The sequence below is a fragment of the Drosophila yakuba genome, chromosome 2R (genome assembly GCF_016746365.2).
Source record: "Drosophila yakuba strain Tai18E2 chromosome 2R, Prin_Dyak_Tai18E2_2.1, whole genome shotgun sequence".
In the NCBI taxonomy this organism is placed as follows: domain Eukaryota; kingdom Metazoa; phylum Arthropoda; class Insecta; order Diptera; family Drosophilidae; genus Drosophila; species Drosophila yakuba.
In genome coordinates this window covers 10,083,732-10,096,590 of record NC_052528.2, presented here as the reverse complement: position 1 = coordinate 10,096,590, position 12,859 = coordinate 10,083,732, and the positions used below count along the sequence as shown (strand labels likewise).

The 12,859-nt window shown below is 42.9% G+C and overlaps 3 protein-coding genes across 3 annotated transcripts; all 3 read left to right on the top strand.

Annotated features, from left to right (window-relative positions):
• Positions 1-823: 823 nt before the first annotated feature.
• LOC6529928 (grpE protein homolog, mitochondrial) lies at positions 824-2,407 on the top strand. Its single transcript, XM_002090848.4, has 3 exons — positions 824-1,000; positions 1,121-1,421; positions 1,833-2,407. The coding sequence occupies exons 1-3, from the start codon at positions 915-917 to the stop codon at positions 2,091-2,093; spliced, it is 648 nt and encodes a 215-aa protein (XP_002090884.1). The 5' UTR covers positions 824-914; the 3' UTR covers positions 2,094-2,407.
• Positions 2,408-2,504: 97 nt separating this feature from the next.
• On the top strand, positions 2,505-4,000 carry LOC6529927 (PH domain-containing protein DDB_G0287875). Its single transcript, XM_002090847.3, has one exon. It carries the CDS (start codon positions 2,769-2,771, stop codon positions 3,939-3,941), a length of 1,173 nt encoding a protein of 390 aa, XP_002090883.1. The 5' UTR covers positions 2,505-2,768; the 3' UTR covers positions 3,942-4,000.
• Positions 4,001-5,986: 1,986 nt separating this feature from the next.
• On the top strand, positions 5,987-7,509 carry LOC6529925 (L-lactate dehydrogenase B chain). The gene has a single exon (XM_002090846.4). The coding sequence runs from the start codon at positions 6,082-6,084 to the stop codon at positions 7,162-7,164; it is 1,083 nt and encodes a 360-aa protein (XP_002090882.2). The 5' UTR covers positions 5,987-6,081; the 3' UTR covers positions 7,165-7,509.
• The last annotated feature ends 5,350 nt before the right edge of the window (positions 7,510-12,859 follow it).

Below are 12,859 nucleotides of genomic sequence, written 5' to 3'. Positions count from 1 at the left end.
GTTTTCCAAAATATATACAATGCATGCGCATATGTAATACTTGGCGGTGCGATCGGAGAGGTAAGTTGTTGAATAGATGCTGTGCCCGCCCCACTCGTACTTTGAATTCATTAAGAACCTCCCGTCCCGATATTTACATTTCCAGAGCAACTTTTTCGAGCGGTCCATATTTTGACGGCCCCGGGGCGTGGCCGATCTGGTATGAGATCGATTTATAAAGCGTGGATATGCGTGGATTAATAGCCGGTGGCGCACTGTTAATAATATATGTCCGAAGGTAGCGCCAAGAATATAGGCCCATTTTTGCATTAACACCGATCGTTGGGTTTTTTAAGTGGACCTGCCCATATTGTTGGTACAGATTTTCACATTTTTATATTCCATTTGCATTTCCGTTTGTCCATTTTATATAAGAAATATTTTGTCGCCTTAAAATTCCATTTATGACCAAGGTGAATGCACAGGGGTGTCAGGACCTGCAGCTTTAGTAGGGATTTCCCATTAAAAATAATTGTATTTTATATTGAATTGTTGAGTTGAAATGGGTAACACTACATACTATTTAACCATCGTTTTTTAACTTTTACTACATTATTTAAGTATTCCGTTTTTGTTTATTACACATATTGATTTCCTTCTTAATTTCATTTTAAGTTTGGTAATATTTTAAGTGATTTTCTTTAGTTATCAAGTAAATACTTTTTTACATAAAAGAATCTGAGCTTACATGTATTGTACATCCAATTTGACAGATACATTCTACATAAGCGCTGCGGTCACACTAAGCGCCCACACCGGTGCCATCGATAAGAATAGGTATCGCACATCAATCGATTGCTGGATTAGCACTGCGGCCGACGATTTTACGTCAAAAGCGAAATAAGTTTATTTAACGTACATAAAAGCTCAGCATTATGGCAGCAAAGACAGGATTACCTCTGCAGATGTTTGGCCGGCGACTCGTCCACCTGCGGTCATCGGTCACTTCCCAAAATATAAGGTAAATCCGTCCGCATTGCTTCCTCTTTTCTGTGACGTAATGAGGGCGCACGTTTGTCGGCAATTGCACGTAATTCTAACACTCCCCCCGTTTCTCCCCCATCTTCTACCACACAACCAGTGCCCTCCGGTTGTTCAGCACAGAGAAACAGCCGGAAGAAGCGGCGACGACGGAGCAGAAGGCCTCCGAAGCCTCACCAGAAGTGGAGAAACTCACCAAGGAGCTGGCCGCCGCCAAGGAGCAGAACGCCGAGCTACTGGACAAATACAAGCGCTCTCTTGCCGACAGCGAAAACATGAGGAACCGACTGAATAAACAGATCAGCGACGCCAAGATCTTCGGCATCCAGAGCTTCTGCAAGGACCTGCTCGAGGTGGCGGACACCCTGGGACATGCCACACAGGCGGTGCCCAAGGAAAAGGTACAAACTACTTGCTACTTGCGGATTTCTCTTACTGAAGGTTTCGCGTTAGAAGCTAAGTTCAACAAAGCTCTTAAAGTTGCGATAAGAAATTCGTACCTCATTCTTGCCTTTACTACTTCAACATACTTTGAAGTGTAATTTGTGCAGATTTTCCTTATAATGTCTTAGAGATTGGAATTCCTGCCGCATTACATATGCACATGTAGATATATATGGGTATATTAGACCCAAATGGAGTTTTGAATTGAGAATAGCTTCATATTCGGATTCGTTTGTTGATAGCTATTTTAAACTTTATGCCCGATGTTCGTTAAACATAATTGCAATATAAACGACCTAGTGAGAGTTATCCCAGTTACGTTGTAACATTTTTAAAGCTACCCCTACTAAAGATCTTAATTATTACAGCTCAGCGGCAACGCTGATTTGAAGAACCTGTACGAGGGACTCAGCATGACGCGCGCCTCGCTGCTGCAGGTGTTCAAGCGACACGGACTGGAGCCTCTGGATCCCATCAACCAGAAGTTCGACCCCAACCAGCACGAGGCACTGTTCCAGAAGGAGGACAAGACCGTCGAGGCCAACACCGTGGTGGAGGTGACCAAGCTGGGCTACAAACTGCACGAGCGTTGCATACGCCCGGCCTTGGTGGGCGTGTCGAAGTGTTGATAGCCATGCGGCTGCCCTGAGGCGTGTAAAATTTCCAGTAGCCCCATCCCCAATTTACATGGCGTCTCTCTCAGTTGTTTGCAATTTGTTTTCCGCTGCAAAATTCATGTACGTAAACCCCGTGTAAATATAATCTATCCCACAAACGCGACCTTCGGGCAGAGCTTGCGAATTTAGAATTCCTCCTAGTTTCTAAGAGATCTGTGACTGGATTTGATGGCCACAATTTGTACCACACGCGTTGCCATCGAGTGTTCCAATATAAGGTTTAATTACGATAATAAAACATGTTTTAGTTTGTTGATATATACCAAGATATTTGTATTTCTCATCTGTAGGCAATGTTTATCTAGGTCTCCCTCAGTTTCCTTTGATTTTCCGGTTTTCATCAGCCCTCGAAATTCGAATCCCTCTTGAAAATCCATTTCTTTTGTTAACAAAATGCAGGTAGCGCAGGGTAATCGCATTCCTGCTCGTCGCGTAGGTGGAAAATTCAATGGAAATGCGTGATGTTCTATGGCCCAGCAGGTAGGCTTCCAGCACGTTCCCATGAATTCAGATGAAACACAGATGGCGGGTTCCCTAAAATGAGATTTGCTCCAGAGTTCAAAGTCTACTTCAAACGCTCTTCGACTGTCGTGGGTTAGTTGTCCTTAAACCTTTGAAGTGATCAGAATGATTGGTGTGCTAATGCGATTCCTCTGGTCCTTGGCCATGGTGCAGTGCATCCAGGCCAGAGTGTCGATGCTGCCTCGCTTTTACGGACAAGACAGTGCTATCATAGTGGACATCAATAGAAAATTCCCACCTAGAATGGACTCCAAACTGCACAACGCCTTGTACTACAACCTGCCGGTCTACAAACTGATTAAGCCCACCACAACGACTACTTCGACCACGACGGCTGCTCCAACCTCTGGTTATCCTGCTGATCTCCTGGACCTTGCCCACAACAAGCTGGGCCTAAAGGAGCTGCCCAGCCTCGAGGATCTTGGCGAGATGATTGGCACTAATGGCGCCAGCGAGACCATAGACTACATACGAACGCTAACTGGAACGGAGGAGGGTTTGGCCCTGATGAAACAGTATCTGGATGCCCTGCACTTCGAGGAGGCCGAGGAGAATGTGGCAGAGGAACAGGAGAAGGCTGAGAACAACGACGACGACGATGATGATGACAACACGATGGGCAATGCCAGCTACGATGAGATACCCCAGGAAAGCGCCACCGCTCCAGAAGATCCCAGTCCAAAATTGAGTTTAATGCAACGTTTCGGCGACTTTATGAAGCAGTACAACCTGTGGTCCGGTCAGGTCTCCACTACCACCACTCCTGCTCCCTTCATCGCTGCGCCAACTGCCCCTTTCCAGCCCGTTTTCGTGCCTCCCCCTCCCGCTGGCATGACGCCCCTGCGTCCGATCCTGGTCAGGCAGCCTCTGCCTTATCACTATCCCATTCCCCTGCGCCCAGTGTCGTTGGCCAGCCCGAAGCCCATTCAGCTGCCCACGACCACCACCACCACGACGACCACACCTGCTCCTGTGACCAAGCCGCATCTCAACACGCCCAAGCTGATCATGCAGGAGGATGCGGAGGGCAAGTACTCAACCCTGCCTCCGCACATCCAGCAGCTGGCCAAAATGGCCAATATCTCACCGCAAGTCGTGGAAATCTTTCTGGAGCGGCAGCCCAAGCTGGCGGAACTGGCCAAGCGCTTGAGCACCCTGGCACTCAGTCCGGAGCAGACCCAGGCCATGGACGCCCAGGTGCTCAAGGCCGTGCAGCACGCACTGAGCAGCAACGATGATCTCCAGCGGCTGATCGAGGCGGCCCAGGCGCTGAAGTAGGCGGAGTGTGTGACTAGTCTTAATGCCATTTCAAATGAAATACATTTTCCATAAACCAACCACATTCGTGATCTTATTTTGTAAAGGTTTTCAAGTTGGGAAAAAATATGGGGGTATGTGAATCAGATCACAAGGAATCTATTGCAAGAGGGGTTTCTTTATATAATCTCGCTATCATTTGGAGATTCTTACGAAAATTGGAGATCATTATACATGTAGATGTATGTAGATGATATATTATGGGTACACATATTATGGGCACACGGATTTCAGAGACTGACTTCATATAAGAGTATATTTATGTATATTTCAACTTGGGTTCTTAAGGGGCTAAGCATGTTCTATAAACTTTAAAAATAGATTTTTAAATTATTATAATGTGGTTAGTACCTCAAAACGCAAAGCTTTTATCCGCAGACGTTAGTCAGCACGTTATTAAATACTACCAAGTTTTTCTAGCGTTTCTTGCATAACTGTGGCCTATTTGTGAAGTTTCCACAGTTTAATATTATACAACGCTTGCTGGTTAATAGAATTCATAAATGTTCAACAATATAAATGAAAAGCAGTGCCTGAAAATAAGCACAACGTTTCGGTAAGATTGTTAAGATTTCTATATGTCCTTGAAAAATAGCACCCTATTACCCTGTAAAATGGGCAAATGGGCGTGCATAGGACAACACGCAATAACTTATTTCAATAATCATGTATATATATCTATACTCAATTGTTTGACAATTTAAATGAAACGCAAAACCCAGGAATTAGGTCAAGCATTTGGTAAGATTGTCGATGGGTTTTCTATATGTCCTTCGAAATAGCACTCTGCTGCCCTGGAAAGTGGGCAGCCGAGCGTGCATAGGACAACACGTGGTTCCAGAAAATGAGAGATGCAACGACCTCCACCAAAAATAAACCGAATTGAATCGAGTCGAAAATTAAAGTGAAAAATCAATGGGTGGCCAGCAGTGAGACCTTAGGTGTGCTACCGCAATATGCCCACCTAGTGGGGGCGTATACCTCAAATTAGTGTTATAAATATACCAAGAAAGTTCCGCGCCTCTTACATCCAGCCTGAAAGTATACAATCAATTTTTAAAAAATGTAATATATGAAATATTAAATAATCTGATAAATTCTTTTAAAATAGTGTTATTCAGTCAGCCTATTCTTAATAATAAGGCATAGTACCAAATTACATTATAATACTTTTCATGTTTTCGTTGGGACACAAATCATTTGCTTGTACCACTTTTTTGGCTTAGAAAAATAGCTTAAATATTGAAGTAAAAACTAGAAGCATTATTATACAGTAGAATCCGGTTACAGCGACTTTCAAAGGAACAGACGATTTTACGACGTTATATCCAGAAGACGCACAAACAGAAAGGAGCTAAAAAATTTTTTTTCTTTGATTTTATGATTGCCATGTTCGTAATATGTTTTAACATAAAACAATATAATTTTTTAATCAAACAAAAAATTTACTCAATTTAATTTAATAACATGGGTTTTTCTTAAGAAAAAAGCAGAAAAAACTAGAAGTATGGCAAAAAAAGACGATTGAAAATATCCGATTTTTTACAACATTTTAAGTTTTCGATTTTTTGATAAAAAATTATCCGTTTTTTTCGATAGCAGCAAAAATAGTTTTCCATAAGTGGAAGGCCATACCTCGTTGAAATCGTAACACCTGTGCTCAAAAAAGGAAAATGTAAATTTGTGCCATTTTTCGCAAATTTTAATGTTGGTACCCCTTAAAGAAAATGCAAAAATTTGTCAAATTTTTTTTTAAATCTGAAAAAGTATGGATAGACATAGTTAGCTATGTTTATTAGCACGAAACAGTCTTTATTTTAGCTCAGCGGCCATTTTTTGACTAGTTATGGCGAAAACGCCGATTGAAAATACATATAATAGTTATAATGTAAATAGCTCATTTAAAAAGTATAAAAGTCATTTTAAAAGTATAAAGTATAAAAATGTAAGCATTTTCTATAAGAATCTGAACACTCGAGTAATGATAAATAGTTAATAGTGATAGTTATAGGTAGTAAGCATCGTAGACTTGCAGACAAGAAAATATCTGTAGGCTTAGTTTTAGTATTCCCTTTTCGGTTTCAAAATTCAAAATTAACAAATGGCATTAAGGCAGCAGATAATGAATATGGCTTATTTCCGGGCCAAAACGTGGAGTTCTAAGAGCATGTCCAGCAAGCCGCCCAAGTCCTCCTTCGCCAAGTCGATGAAGCCCCTCAAGGAGTTCAAGCGCTCGTGGATTCCGAAGATCAGTGTAGTTGGAGCCGGTCAGGTGGGCACAGCAATCACCTGCATGCTGCTGCTCCGGAATCTCACCAAGAACCTGGTCCTCCTGGACATTAACTACGAGCTGGCCAAGGCGGAGGCACTGGACTTTCAGCAGGCCTCCGCCTTTCTGAACGATGCACGGGTGGTGCCCTGCGGCGATAGTGCCAACTCCAAGAACTCCGATGTGGTGATCATTACGGCAGGAGCACGGCCCTCCGGCAAGGATCGTTCCCGTCTGGCTGCGATGCAAAAGACCGTCGAAATCCTCAAGAAGGCGGTGCCCAAGCTGGTGGAGCTCAGTCCCAATGCCACCTTCATTGTCATCTCGAATCCCGCCGATGTTATGACCTATGCTGTCCAGCGGATTGGCAAGCTGCCCAAGCACCGCTGCTTCACCACTGGCTGTCACCTGGACACGGTGAGGTTCCGCAACCTGATTGCAGATCGCCTTCGCTTGCCTCCCTCCCAGGTTCACGGCTATGTGATCGGCGAGCACGGCGCCAGTGCGGTTCCGGTGTGGTCCAGCGTCTCCATCGCCGGCATCCGGCTGAATGATGTGGTCAAGAGCCTGGCCTGCGGCGATGATCCGGAGAACTGGGCGGAGATCAACGGACAGGTCACCAGCGGCGGCCTCGCGGTGGCCAAAACCAAGGGCTACACCAACTGGGCCGTCGCCCTCACCTGTACGGACATCGTGCAGGCGATGTGTGGCGGCAAGGGTAAGATCGCGTCCGTGGGCACGGACATGCAGGGCATGAACGGCATCAAGGACAACGTGGTGCTATCGCTGCCCTGCCTGGTCACCGCCGGTGGCATCAGCCACGTGTTCGAGCTGCCCCTCACGGATGTGGAACAGCGCAAGCTGCTGGCCTCCGCCAATGTCCTTCTGGAGGCGCAATGCTCTCTGGATCTTTGAGCAGTACGTCATTATTCATGATTGGCCAAGTCGAAGGATATTAAGAAGTCCTTGAACAATGATTTAGCTGAGCTACAGCCAACACTTGTTGGAACTTCTTGGAGTAATGAACTGAAGGACTCTATTAAGATGCTTATACTGATGGTTTGTTTGAAGAGTATGGTATTATTTGATGGTATTAGGAAGATCGCCGCTCTAAAAGGTGTTTCGAAATATTTATGTATATTGTAAATATACCTTTTGGAAATGACAAAATCTGAAAAACGTGGACCTTCTCTGGTCCATAGATAGAATGTTAGCCACATTATTATTGTATTTAGACAAGTATTATACATTTTTACCAAAGCAATAAATATAAAAATAAGCACTTCTTACTGTAGCCACCATCGAATGTATTATTCAGGAAAAAGGCCCATGTAAACCACACCCAAATCTCAAGTGGAAAGTGAAAAATGAAAAGCAGAGAAGACCAGCTGTGGGAGCGGGTAGGCAAGTGGCCCTTTGCCCTTTCCACTTTCCGCTAGAGCGAGTGAGATAAACACACACGAATGTTTTGTAGACGAGCTAAACAAATGCAGCGATGCCAGAAGTCTTTGCCTGTCTTTAGATTTCTGTGACCCTGTTAGTGGACGTCTAAAATTTTGTAATTTTCCCAAAATTTATGATTTATATCCCCCTTGGTGCAGTGACAATTCTTGCGAAGATCTTAAGTCCCCAAGGTCTTGGGGCAGCACGGCCAAGAAAAAATCGAAAGTCAAAGGTCTTGGAAACGAATAGGTGATCAGCACAAGTGAGAAGGCAGCGCTGATGAGCTCCAGCAAAGAAATGTGGAGTGGAGTCCCAAGACGATTGGGGCCGGCATGGCGCGACTTTTGGAGCCAAGGTCTGCGATTGTAGCAGGCGCCCACGAATCTCAGCAGCGATTAACGATCGCGTTCCGCTCACCACATTTCGTTTGGCTGCTCCACCATCAATTTGATTTTTGGTGCCGCCGATGCGACGAAGCGAAGCGAAGTGAATCAAGTGGTTGGTTGACCCGGGGTTGCGACACGCCAAGATCATGCAGCATCCCATCCCATTCCATCCGGTAGACGCAAGTGTAGCCAAGTGTAACATGCCACCAGGCGCACAGAAGTTGGCCGGCCAGGTGGCAGCCACGAAACTCGGAGATTTTCAACGCCTCGTTGCATCGTCTGGGAAAATGTTCCGCCACGACATTTTTTGGGCTATTGTTGTTAGAAGTGAATGCAAAGACACGCCCACGCAGGGCTGCGCCTCTCCCACTCCCTTTCCCTTGGAATTTGTTTAAACAAATGTAAAATGTTTAACACAATTTAGCTGTTTGTTTGGCTAATGGAAATTCACTAGGCGCACAGTGCGTGCAGAAAGTGAGCACCGCCGTTTGATTTTCCAGCTACCTGCTAATAGATGTTTGGGTCTGCATGTTTTGTTCATTTCCTTATGTTTCCCTGTTGAAATGCTTTAGTTTTTCCCCCAAATCACAAACATATTTAGGGAGAGACCCCCACGGAGCGTGACAAATGTGCATTTGATTGTTGTGATTGTGTAACTACGAATAGGCCCACATAAACTCTGGGCTGGCTGTTGATAGATAGACACAAAATCTCCGAAGAAGGGGCAGCATGCTCCATTTGCTGTTGACCTAGTGAAGTGCGACAGTTTCACATGTGTTTTTCGGGACTGCGTGGGATGATCGTGGTGCACACGCGTGTTGGCATACTGACCGCAGGCAGTGTACTTGAGCTGGGGCTTCCCCGTGAAGCTGTTCGCCTGCTCAAGTGCTACACATTTGCATGGTCTGGATTTTGTCGAATTACGCGATGCCATGAACCATATCTGTGCATTTTCCCACACATGCCATCCTCTAATTTCGATGTGCATCCGAGTGTGACCTTCGAACAGGCAAACAGCGAGTGCAGCCTGCAGTCCGCATCCAATGCATCCAATGCATCCAATGCATCCACTGCATCCCATCCAGTGCAGCGAAGTGCAACGCCATCAGTTTTTCCCACAGCCGAGGGCTCTGGGTTATATATGTATATTTATCAAATGCATGAGAGATTTGGGTGCGCTGCGTTTTTCGTTTTTCGTTTTTGTTTTTGTTTTCGTTTTCGTTTCGGATGCTGGATGCAGTTTTCCGCGGCACGATCCACACCTACTATCAGTTTTGTGAGCCTGTTCGGCTTGGCCACACTTCACTGATCTTCTGAATGGGATTGGGGAAGATAATCTCCCATTCACATTGCTCTTTTGTAGAGTTGGGCATTTGCCTCCTTGATTTTCTGTCAACCTGTTGCCTTGATCTGTTTGGTCACGATCCAGTGATTTTTCCTAGAACTGCCCTTTGACCCTGGAAATACTTTTCCGCATAGATTTTCCACATAAATCCGGAATCTGGTATCGGTTATTGATGCTGGCCTGGTCGCCTAATCCGTTTGGTCACAGCTCAATGATTTTCAATAATTGAACATTCTTAGGGATTATCGCTGCACCCACACACTTCTTCTGTCCGCCTTCTACAAAATTTGTAAGCCTGTTCGAATGCTATAGTTTTGAGAGTTTTAACTCTTTCTAAGTCATTTTATTACCATTTTTGGGTACTCAAAATAGAATTTATTTGTCGGATCCTTTTCTATGTCTTTGCTTACCTGGTAATGTGAGCCAGTTCTTTATGCCTGACTGATTCCTTAGAGGCTGCATGTGATTTTTCTTAGGAACCAGTTTTTGTACATTTTTGGCTATTGATTTTAGGCCTGCATTGGAACATGTGTATCCTCCTTACTTTGAAAGCCTGGTATTTTGGGTCAGATCGTTGCACTTCAGTGATTTCCTGGGAATATGATATCCGAATCTGGTTAATCCATATCGTATAGATGGAGATTTGTTCTAGGATGCTGTGACCCTGTTGAAGTCACACATATATGTGATGTTTTATAACGATAATGATGTTCTGTAGCTCAAAAGTCATTCTCAGGAAAGGGTTAGGATGCTAAAAACTAAAGCAATATAACAGGAGAGCAAGAAATAAAACACGATCCTGGAAAACTAGCACCTTACTAACTGCGAACGTGAAAGGAACAGTTGTACAGATATATTCTCTGGGTCCTTATGTGTTACAATAGAAATCTGGTTCTTATGCAGGTAGGTTTTGGTGGGATTTCTATATAGCATTTATGTAGGCCTGTTCGATTTTTCGGGCTTCGTCACGATTCATTGGTTTTGCCAATAAAAACATATATAATTTAAGCGTTGTCTTATATACACATTTTCCTTAGAATTATGAAACATATACATAAGTTGAGTGAAAATCTTTATGCTGGTTCAAGAATTTTCCGTGGACTATTTTCGAATTATGTTCACCTGTTTTTTTTTTGGGAAAATGGCTTCGCTTCATTGGTTTTTACAATCTTCTTAGTCCAAGGAAAGGACCCCCATCTGATTTTTCTTAAGAACCAGTTTTCATATATTTTTTGCTATTGATCTAAGCATATTGATATCCTTCTTACCTTGCAAGCCTGGTATTTTGGGCCAGAGCGTTCCACTTCATTGATTTTCTGGGAAAATGATGCCCGTATCTGCTGAAATCCATAACATATTTAAATGCAGATTTGTTCTAGGATGCTGTGACCCTGTTGAAGTCATACATATATGTGATGTTTTTTATCGATAATGATGTTCTGTAGCCTTTCTCAAAAGTCAGCAAAGGGTTAGAATGCTGAAAACTAATGCAATATAACAGGAGAGCAAGAAATGAAGCACGATCCTGGAAAACTAACACCTAACTAACTACGAGGGTAAAAGAGACAGTTCTACAGGTATATTCTCCAGGTCCTTATGTGTTACAATAGAAATCTGGTTCTTATATAGGTAGTTTTCGGTGGGATTTCTGCATGGCATTTATGTAGGCCAGTTCGATTTTTCGGGCTTTGTCACATTTTCCTTAGAATTATGAAACATATACATAAGTTGAGTGAAAATCTTTTTGCTGGGAAAGGAATTTTCCAGAGACTATCTAAGAATTATGTTAACCTGATTTTTTTTGGGAAAATGGTTTCGCTTCGTTGGTTTTCACAATCTTCTTAATCCAAGGGAAGGAGAAATATTTCCACGTCTGATTTTTCTTAAGAACCAGTTTTCATTTATTTTTGGCTATTTATTCTAAGAATATTGATATCCTTCTTACCCTATCTCAAAAGTCATTTCCAGCAAAGGGTTAGGATGCTCAAAACTAAAGCAATATAACAGGAGAGCAAGAAATGAAACAAGATCCTGGAAAACTAACACCTAACTATCTGCTAAGAAAAAAGGACAGTTCTACAGGTATATTCTGTAGGTCCTTATGTGTTACAATAGAAATCTGGTTCTTATGCAGGTGGTTTGTGGTGGGTATTTGGGAATTATGTTCACCTGCTTTATTTGGGAAAAATGGCTTCGCTTCATTGGTTTTCATCTTATTAATCCGAGGGTAAGAAACATATTTCCACATCTGATTTTTCTTAAGAACCAGTTTTTGTTTATTTTTGGCTATTGATTTGATTTAAACATATGAGTTTCATGCTTACATTGAAAGTCTGGTATTTTCGGACAGAACGTTGATTAAGTGATTTTCTGGAAAAATGCTATTCGATCTGCTGAAATCCATAACATGTATAAATGCAGGATGCAAGATAAATTCTAGGATGCTGTGGACCTGTTGAAGTGATACATATATGTGATGTTTCATAATGATAATGATGTTTCGTAGCTCAAGTGTCATTCTCAGGAAAGGGTTAGGATGCTCAAAATTGAAGCAATATACCAGGAGAGCAAGGAAAAGAACACGATCCTGGAAAACTAACACCAAACTACCAATTTCTACAGATATATTCTCTGGGTCCTTAAGTGTTACAATAGAAATCTGGTTCTTATGCAGGTAGGTTTCGGTGGGATTTCGACATAGCATTTATGTAGGCCTGTTCGATTTTTCGGGCTTCGTCACGATTCATTGGTTTTGCCAATAAAAACATATATAATTTAAGCGTTGTCTTATATACACATTTTCCTTAGAATTATGAAACATATACATAAGTTGAGTGAAAATCTTTATGCTGGTTCAAGAATTTTCCGGGGACTATCTAAGAATTATGTTCACCTGCTTTATTTTGGGAAAATGGTTTCGCTTCATTGGTTTTCTCAATCTTCTTAATCCAAGGGAAGGAGAAATATTTCCATGTCTGATGCTGCACTCCACACAGCCTGACCTTTGCTTATTTAGAAATGGAGTCAAAGGTCACGAAAGTGTAGCATTTGAACAGGTTCTCAGAGTCTTGCGATAAGAATACGCATGTGCATGTCTGAACCACCCAAACCGATCATAAACATTTTTCATCAGGTGTTCCTCTCACAGATTTCCTTTGGTGGAAAGTCCAGTGCTTGTTCTGCCTGAAATTGTCCTTTTTGAGCCTTAAGCCCTAGTTAATCCAAATTCTATCATTCTACAGAGAGAAGTTATAAATATTTAAATTGTAGCATTCGAACAGAGAACCAGCAAATGTCACAAGCAGACGGTAGGTCAAAGGTGAGCCCCGAAGAGGTTCCAGGTACCTTAGGGAAAGATGCTGCACATTATAAGGCAACAATTCATGCTGGCCTATTCGTTCTAGAGACATCGGTTACGGTTCCTTGATTTTTAACC